Raw genomic sequence first — 9,852 nt, 5'->3', positions numbered from 1 at the left:
AATTCCTAGTAAAAATGTAACCAATATAGCAAAATAATAAGAAAAAAACATGAAAAAGGGAATTCAAAACACCTTCTACAAAGTTTTGAAAAGATGAAAATGCTTATTTGTGTATAAAAATATTAAATAATCATAAGAAGTTAATTGTAGCTCTAATTATTAATCAAACACTTAAAAAAGAAAGGTTACTTTCGGAATAAACCTCGTCTAATCAAATCCCATCACACATTTATTCTAATATTTCATTTAGATGATTTGATCTTGTTGACATTTGACCCAAAAAACATTCCAACCGAGAGACCCACCAACTAGTGGGTCACTTTGGCTTTTCCTCCTGCACAAAAACAGTACGTCAGCTCTTGTGCCTGTTCGTGGGCCAGAGCGGGAGGTGGACTTGGCAGGAGACATGAAAACTAGTGGTGGGCCCCCTCGTCAACCCACTAGGCCCAGTGAAAATATAGCTGCCAGAGCTGATTACAACGCCTTGAGTACGTATTCAAATTCAAATGCTTCCTGCTTCATTAGTGTGGCCTGTGGGGTCACTCGTATTTGTTTCCATGGAAACGCCACCTTGCCTTTGTGCCAACAAGATCCTCTCACGAGAAGTCATAACAACAGTATTTTCCTTTTTTTTTTTTTTGGCTGCAATAACAACAGTAAATTCACGTCAAATCATCTCCGCCGTTGATTTAATAATACATTTATGAAATTAATTTTCATTTACTTAAAATGGGTGAAATTTCTTTTCAAAGTTTGCATTGAAAGTTTCAAACAGATGGGACTCTCTCTTACTATGAAAAATAAATAAAGACTTTCCAAATTAGGCCCACATTGAGGCCCAGCACCAGCTTACTTTTCACTCTAATTATAGCTCTATAGATTTGCCCTTTATTTTGCTAAATTACAGACTGCTACCTTGTACTCAGCGGGTGGTGATACTTGGCCCTCTTCAAACTTTGTTTTTGCGATAAATAGCCCTCTAACTTTTGGATTTCTGTACTTTACCCCCACTTTATTGGTGAATGAGTCAACTGTGTGATTAAAATTACAAAACTGTTCATTCAAGATTTCATGGACTAAAAGAAAAAGCTATCAAAATGACAAAAATGAACATTTTTTTTTTTACTTTTTGCTTCATGGGACACACAATGAGGAAGTAGTCCTTTCCCACCTTGGTTGCAATAGGATTTAAAGAGTTGGGATCTTCTCACAACAAAATACTTTTCGGATGCTTTGGAACATGAATATGTATCCATTCGCACATCCGACCATAGTAGGTCCCAATCTCATGGTAAAATGTGCGGACACAGATCATATTGGCATGTGTTGGAAAAGTATTTCATTATGAGAAGATCCGGCCCCGGGATTTGATCCCAAATCTATACTACAATGAGTCAAAGATCCCACCAACTGAATCGCACAACAATTTACAAAAATGAGCACTATTAACCGCAATATCTCTGTTGGATTGGGTTGTTGTGCTTTCAAATCCTTGTTGAAGAAAAAGCAAAACTCAACCAAAAAGAGATTGTGATTTGCATGTCAATTTTCATCATTAGAGTTTTTTTTTTTTTTCCTCTCGGCCCATCAAATGGGTAATTTAGTAATTTTACCTTTACCATCAACCCAGTTAAATGGAATAAGGGTTTCAGTTCTGAAATCCAAAAGGTTCAGGGTATTTTTATCACAAAACAATGTTGAGGGGGCCAAGCGTCATCGTCCCCTAATTACAGGGCGACTTTCTGTAATTTACTTTATTTTTTCTGCATGGGAGATTCTCTCATTCTCTCGGCTTTGGAGTTTGGCCACCCATGTCCATGTGGCCCAAGGTGAATTACTTATAAAGTTATAATCATGGTTGGAGTTTGGGCCCTTTTGTGCAATAATCTGGGCCGGGCTTGGGCTTAGATGTTTAGGTTCTATTTCTAATTTGTTTATATAAAAAGTTTATCACGTCGATCAGATCTATGGTTGTCATTAAATGGAACCGTAAATGTCATCAGACGGGATGGACGGTAGAGATCTCTAGGTATATCAACTGATCTATCACTATCGTCGTACAGGATAACAGGTCTGAAATTCTCACGAGAAGACAAAACTATATCCTCCCAAACTCCCAAAACAACCGCCAAATAGTCGAACGATGACGTAATTAGAGATTTATTAATAGCTAATAAATTATTAAAAAATTATTAATTGAAACCTAACCTCAAAATTCGTTGACGGAACGACGGCACGAAACTGAACGCTTTGACGGCAGACAAACGGAGACACTAACGACGATAACAGCAAAAGTTCTCTCTCTCTCTCTCACATTCTCTGCAACCGTCTGAAACACTTTTTGTCTTCTCTGCAGTTTTGGCGATATTTCTCAAAAAGCTTATCGAAGAGGCTTTCCGCCATTAATTATCTCTATCTCTATCTCTCTCCATCTCTTTCTCCTTCGCTGTCAGCGACATGCTTCAGAGCTTACGCCTTCAATCCTCCATTAATGCAAACCCTAACCCCAACTCCACCATGAGACCAAAGCGAAGTGATCGGGAATCCCATGCCGGAGACTCCACCGGAGATAACGAAGATAACCAAGCCCGTAAGCGTTTCAATTTCGGCAGGAACCTCTCCGGAGAAGCCACAGTTTCGGGTGAGAAATCAGTAAGACACGAAGACGAAGCGGAAGAAGAAATCGTCATCGGAGGTGAGTCCTCCGGTCTCCGTCTCTTGGGGCTTCTACTCCAGTGCGCCGAGGCTGTATCCATGGACAACCTCGACGAAGCCAGCGGTCTCCTCCCTGAAATCTCGGAACTTGCTTCTCCTTTTGGTTCATCACCGGAACGAGTCGCGGCATACTTCGCCGAAGCTCTGCAAGCTCGAATCATCAGTTCTTGCCTCGGTATGTACTCTCCTCTCAACATCAAAACCCTAACCTTGGCTCAGAACCAGAGAATCTGTAGCGCGCTTCAATCTTACAATTCCATTAGCCCTTTGATCAAATTCTCCCATTTCACTGCGAATCAAGCCATCTTCCAAGCTCTGGAAGCCGAAGATCGAGTCCACGTGATCGATCTCGATATAATGCAGGGCCTTCAATGGCCAGGACTGTTCCACATCCTCGCCTCGAGATCGAGAAAGATCCGTTCCATGCGAATCACCGGCGTCGGGTCGTCGATCGAGCTCCTGGAGGCCACCGGACGGCGACTCTCCGACTTCGCCAACTCCCTGGGTCTACCGTTCGAGTTCCACGCGTTGGAAGGGAAGGTGGGGAACATAACCGATCTGAGTCGACTCGCTCCGAGGCAACACGAGGCTACGGTGGTGCACTGGATGCACCATTGTCTGTACGACATCACGGGGTCGGATCTGGGGACGTTGAGGCTGCTTAATCTGTTGAAGCCCAAGTTAATCACGATCGTCGAACAAGATCTCAGCCACAGCGGGAGGTTCTTGGGGAGGTTCGTCGAGGCCTTGCATTACTACTCGGCGTTGTTTGATGCGTTGGGCGATGGCTTGGGTGGGGACAGCGTGGAGCGGCATCAGGTGGAGCAGCAGCTCTTCGGTAGCGAGATCAGGAACATCGTGGCCGTTGGTGGGCCCAAGAGGACGGGTGAGGTGAAGGTCGAGAGATGGGCCGATGAGTTGAGGAGAATCGGTTTTAGACCCGTCTCACTCGGTGGAAACCCAGCGGCTCAAGCGAGTTTACTACTCGGCATGTTCCCTTGGAAGGGATACACCTTGGTAGAGGAGAGTGGGTGTTTGAAGTTAGGATGGAAGGATCTCTCTTTACTCACTGCTTCCGCGTGGCAGCCGTCCGATCAATCGCTATGAATTGGGGGTGGGGTCATGGGTTCTGATTGGAGAGTTGTTCCAAACCAACGGCCCTGATTGACGCGATCTATCAATTCAAAAACATCGAAACATATTTGTCGTGTACAAAAATGTATTCATCACTTGAATTTGGGTTTGATCAAAATCTAATTATATTGGTTTGGGCCTTGTATTGATGGTGATGATGGGACTGAAGTGGAAATTTCAAATTTGTGTTGTGGAATGAGAAACACTAGATCAGATCTGCTTGAGCTTTGTCAAACTGAGAGTGAGAGAGGAGGACCATGTCTCCTCAATGGGGACACTTTTTAGAGATCTTGTGAGCTTAAAGGTTCCCTTAAACCTTTTTTATGCACCCTTTTAGAAAGCTTTGTTTCGATCCTGTATGTTGTGATGTTTCTTTTTAATTAACTCGTTTTGACCTTCGGGGTTAAAGTTAAAACTGTTAAAGGTTTCCAGCGATATTCTTTAATTAAAGGCACCACATACGTGGCACTGTGGCAGGCATCTCAGGGAAATCTGGTAATATTGGGCAAACAGGCAATTCTGCTTAAGCAATAACTTTTTTTTGCCACGTGGCAAGTGTATTTTATCACTTCTTCTGCCGTGGATAGGGACGTGGGAACATGCAGATCTGAACCCATATTTTTTATAGCGCACAAATGGAGCGAAATGAGAGGAACAAGTAGGGCCTTTTGGGGTTCTATAAACAGTTTCAAGTGGAATATTCTAGGAATGATTTTGTATAAATAACTAAATATATGTATTATGGACCAACCATAATGTAGTCAAATGAGGGAGTATTTCTACGTGGCTTTCCATGTTTTTGACACGTAAAGTACGATGGTGTGATTAATTTGAGCTAAATATATCCACAGAAAAAAAAAGGTTGGGGAACCCTTCAAAATTGACTATTTATTCAATCATTGAGTGAGTCCATGTCAGCCACATGGCCACGTGTCTTTGATAGGTAATATGTGGTTATTAAAGGTTTTAATTTTTTTATAATAATTTTGCCTAAAAATAGTTTTGATAAATTTGCCTTGTGTTAGATGATGGCGAGAAAAATCTGTGCAAATGAACTACTGCGTATATTTGACAAAAAAAAAAAAAAACAAAACTAATGCATAGAGTTGGGCCCTATTTGGCACCAATTCTTGATCTGCTTCTCACACCAACTTCACAGTCATCCCAGCCACACATTAAGAAAACTTTCGGTATTTATATATTGTCATCATTCATGGGAGATGTTCTCCCTTCACAGCTTTCAGGTACTCCTCTAACTAGTGTGAGGAGCACTTTATCAGGAGCAAATCCAATTTCTTTATGGGAGAATGACTATTCAGCCCACCTCAGAATTCTTAGCCCTATTGCATAGGTAGGATGAATCCTGACCGTGGATTGATGCCAAATCTATGGGCAGGATGCAGTTTATAGGGGGGGACTACTAGTAGACTATGGAGGGCTGTAATTTCAACATTCTACAATGGGCCGCAGTGTACTTTTCCGTTTCTTTATCTATAACCTATTTGGAAAGGCATTGATTGAGATGTGGATTTTGGAGTCCGGATATACTCTCAATAGAACAGTTCCAACACACACCCAACATGATTTGACACCACATCTCAGCCTCTCAGGCAGGGTGGTTCTAGTCTCATGGTGAGATGTGCGGTGTCAGATCATGTTGGAAGAGTATTAGGACGGATTTTGTTGGGAGTAGATCTCAACTCTTCCCAAGCTATTCAAAATAGTTTCACTAGAGATATAACTTTCTGGGTTTTCAGCAAACATGGCTTCACATCTTTATGTGTGGGGCCTACTTTGCAATGTCATAAGTTGCCTTAAATCCCTCACAAACGGACACTTATTTTCTTTAAGGAGACATGTTTAATTTCATTCAATGCTCAAACTTCAAAGTATCAAAAAAATGCAAGAAAAAAAAAGTATCAAAAATACAATTTTAAGAGGCATACTAGGATATGAATGGATATGATTAAAAAATTAAGATATGCATGGATATGCCATGAAAAAAAACTAGAACTAAATTGAAAGTAGATATTTACGAATTCAAACTTAGGAAAAAAGGTGGAATGAGATACTTACCTCTCATGTGCAACATTGAGAAGAGCTTTCCAACAACTAGCAAAAGCTCAAATGAAGATTGGACGAGCTGTTGAGTTGGGGTGAGTGTTTCAGGCTTTAAATCTTCAGTCTAGGAAATAGGGGAAGCATATTTGGGGCTTGATTTTCAAGGACTTTGGGATTTCAGGTAAAATGGAGGCATTACGGAGGTTGGGGAAATGCTATTTTCTCCGCCCTTTTTCCCCTTTAGATCTCTCATTTTCTTTTTAGACCTTCCCCATTCTTGAGCTCAAGTTGGATTAATATTTATAGAGAAAGGAAGGGGGAAAGTTTTGAAGTTTGTGTAACCAGAGGACTTGGGCTTTAAGAATTATTTTACAAGAGAATAAACAAGGATTTTTCAAAGAAAATAGTGCTCAGTTAAACTTCCATCTTTGGTAAAAGATTTTTTCGATTTGGGGGTGGTTTTCACAAGTTTTGTGCATGGGAGCTTGGGGCATCCTTGTCATGGCAGTCTCATATTCGGGGCTGTCAATGACAGAAAACATAAATTTGATGAACTTTTAAAAGTGATTTTGTCTTTTCTTAGTTTTAAGCAAGGTTCAAAAAATCGATACAATACACTCTGTATCTTTTGGGTATAGGTGTTTCGGGACCCCACCCTTTTTTAATTAAAACACACATTTTTAGCTCCCCAAAAACCAAAATTTGAAAAAAAAAATATTTATGTGTTTTTCTAAGTACTGATACACCTCTGTCGATACGCAGAGGCGTATTGATACTTTGAACCATGATTTTAAGTAGGGGTATCTTTAGGTTTTTGGGACTTTTGGGTCTATTAGGCTCAATTTCATTGGTCCAAGTGTTTGAACAGGTCAAGAATGGGTTTGAAATCAGCCATCACACTTTTGAGGTTTCATATTGGGACAAATGAGGTGGTGATTTGACATGCTAGGGTTGTGAAATTTGACATGTTGTGAAATTTGCTTGATGAAATTTGACATGGCATGGCATGTCATCTTCCTAGTTTAACGGTCAAATAGGCAAATCAGGTTGTGAAATTTGACATGCTAGGGTTTTTTGGGTCTCTAAATATAGTGGTATGGTCTGATTGGTTAAATAGGGTTGGGATGATAGAGATCTAAGATTGCCAAGTTCGGATCAATGAGATTTACTAAAATAGAATCTTTGCTTGATGAAAGGTCAAATAGGGGAATTTTGGGATGAAATTTGGTGGGTAGGAACTTTTGAACATCTTGAATATAATGAAAGTGATGGATCTTTGATCAGAGGTGCAGACTGACATATTTGGTTTGAGTTTAGGTTTTATCAATTAATGAGATAACATGAAATGGAATCTCACTTTTTTAACGGTCAAATGAAAGAGTTTGGTCATGAAATATGATGTGCTGGGGTTTTTTGTGTCTATGAATCCAGTGATGAGGTCTGATTGGTCAAATGAATTTGGGATGATGGATGATAAGCCTTAATCAATAAGGTTTGCTGAAATAAGATTTAAGCTTGATGGTGGGTTAAACAAGGGAATTTTGGGATGAAATTTGTGGGTATGCACAAATTACGATGAGGAATCAAGTGGGTGGCTTTGATCTAAGAAAGAAATGGTTGATCTTGGTAATTGTTTGGGGCCATCAAAATAAGACCTTGGTGTTTTACGGTTGATTGTTATGAATTTGTGGTGGGATTCACTAGTTTATATTGTATCCAAGAGATCTTGAGGCTATAGGTCTGTTGGATTTTATTTTGGGGAGTTAGAATTTGGATAAATTAGGGCCATTAGGAAGTTAGCGTGATGAAATGTGGATATGTGACTAATTTATAGTTTCTAAGTCTGGAGGCCACAATCAATTGGACATTGGTGTTGATCTCAAGATTTTCATTTGGCTTTGGAAAGTCTCAATTTGATCTGGTCATGTTTCCAAATTTCGGGGTCTAAAAGTAAGGTACAAAGAGGCAGGGTGAAGGGACCGAGCAAAAATTGGGTGTTGACAACTGGCATATATGAATTTGAACAAAAAAACTCATAAGAAAACATGGTTTTTTTTTTCTCAACTAGCAATAAACCCACTTTGAGGAAATAAATATGAGATTTTTACTTATTTTTTGGTAGATCTTGCATCCTCATGTTGTTTAGACCTTTCCCATTAAGTTTTAGATTAAAAGGAATTGTATGGAAAATATTAGAACGATTAAAACACCCTCCTTATTCCACTACCATGCTTCAATACACATTGATACACATTATTATTCATTGATTTCTATTGATACAATATGTTACCCATTGAAAAACTATTAATACTTATGAATTCCAAAAAATAATACATATTGGACTGTATTAGTGGATATGTAGCAATACTTTAAATTTTGATTACATTTGATGTTGTCTAATTCGAGGTGTTGTAAGGAAAAACATGTAGTAGATAAGTCCTGCTAATTTGGAGAAGCTGAGGTGGAAGGACAAGGTCATGCACCGTTTAGATCTATAGGCATAAGATTGTTAGTGTCCCAAGGATGAGGTCCTCGGGAAGGCACTCTGATGCTCAAGTTAGTAAACAGTGGTGAGGACGGCCGTGCCGAGTTGGTCCGAGACGAAGAGAGAAATATGAGAGCAAGTGAGCTAGAGAGAATTAGTTGTCTGATATTAAGGGGAGATGCCTTTAAATAATAGTGTGTCATAGCCTAATGGGATATGCTCCATGTCTCGTGTGTTGTTCCTTGGAAAGGCTGAGGTCTATAATCTTCGAAGGTCTTTATGTGTTATGGCACAAAGTGTCTTGGAGCTTATCCACCCAGGGTTTTCACGAGGTGGCATGATCACCTACACAATGCTAACTCAATGTCGTTAACGTAGACGAGCTTATCAGCTGAACTTGATGGATATGGTGTCCATGTAGCGAGTACAAATGGCTAGGATATGACTCCAACACCAGTCCCCTAGTTCCAAAGTTTAGGAGGAAGTGCATGGCCTAAGTCTGGAGGCCGAGCTCTTCTAGTGCTTGGCTGTGGAATTCTTGTCAGAATTCTAAGTGCTAGTCGAGTCATATGCCTACGGTTGGACACTTGTGCGGGTGCCTATGTGGTTGCATTGTTTCATCTTCTAGAGCTCATGCGCTTATGCAGCCTTAGGATTTAATCTAGACCGTCGATTTGACTGTTTTTTGCATCTATATATGGCGCTAAGGGGGCAAATTATTCTATTTTATCATTTGAGTAGGAGTGACTCGGAGAGCTTGGATAAGGTCTTCGTCCTTCGAGTGGGGTATATCTTCATCCTCATCTTTTTCCTCTAAGTGTCCCACTAGGTATACTAGGACTACAGAGTCTGACTCGAGTAGCGAGTAGAGTGGGGGGTCAGCCTCTTGAGGAGAGGCCATCAACGTGAGGGTCTCTAAGACCGATACTAACAGGGCCAAGGTCAAGGTGGACATTATTGGTGTGGACCTCGAAGAGGAGGTCTGCGAGGTGCGATGTTTCTTGGGAGACCCCGGGGTCCAAGATGAGGATAGGGAAACTAAGGCTGAGGAGTCTGACAAGGCCGAAAGGGATATGCGAGGCACCAACCATGGCCTACCTAGTCTCAATGGCGTGCCCTATTGCTTAAGTGAGGTTGATATGGATCGAATCCAAAAGACTTATTTGATCCCCGACAAGTACTGACTAAGGTGACCAAGTAGAGGTGAACATGAGGACGAACCTAGGGAGGGTGAGTTGTGCGTGTATGAACATATCTTGGAGGCTGGGCTTAGGTTCCCAATGGACAAGGGTTTGGTGCATATATTGGCTGAGCACCAAGTGTTACCTGTTCAACTAGTACCAAACTCCTTTAGATATCTGATCATCCTGTTGTGCTTTTATATGTTGCATGACCTGTCGATGACCTTCAACCTTTTCCACACCCTCCTGTATTTGAAGAAGCTCAGCCAACCAGGA

The 9,852-nt window shown here is 40.8% G+C and overlaps 1 protein-coding gene across 1 annotated transcript; it reads left to right on the top strand.

Annotated features, from left to right (window-relative positions):
- The first annotated feature begins 2,305 nt into the window (after positions 1-2,305).
- On the top strand, positions 2,306-4,208 carry LOC104610998 (GRAS family transcription factor). The gene has a single exon (XM_010277896.3). The coding sequence runs from the start codon at positions 2,458-2,460 to the stop codon at positions 3,820-3,822; it is 1,365 nt and encodes a 454-aa protein (XP_010276198.1). The 5' UTR covers positions 2,306-2,457; the 3' UTR covers positions 3,823-4,208.
- The last annotated feature ends 5,644 nt before the right edge of the window (positions 4,209-9,852 follow it).

The sequence above is a fragment of the Nelumbo nucifera genome, chromosome 7 (genome assembly GCF_055504915.1).
Source record: "Nelumbo nucifera cultivar China Antique chromosome 7, China Antique-T2T, whole genome shotgun sequence".
Taxonomy (NCBI): domain Eukaryota; kingdom Viridiplantae; phylum Streptophyta; class Magnoliopsida; order Proteales; family Nelumbonaceae; genus Nelumbo; species Nelumbo nucifera.
Note: the sequence above shows the minus strand (reverse complement) of the source record. Positions and strands in the feature narration are given on the sequence as shown.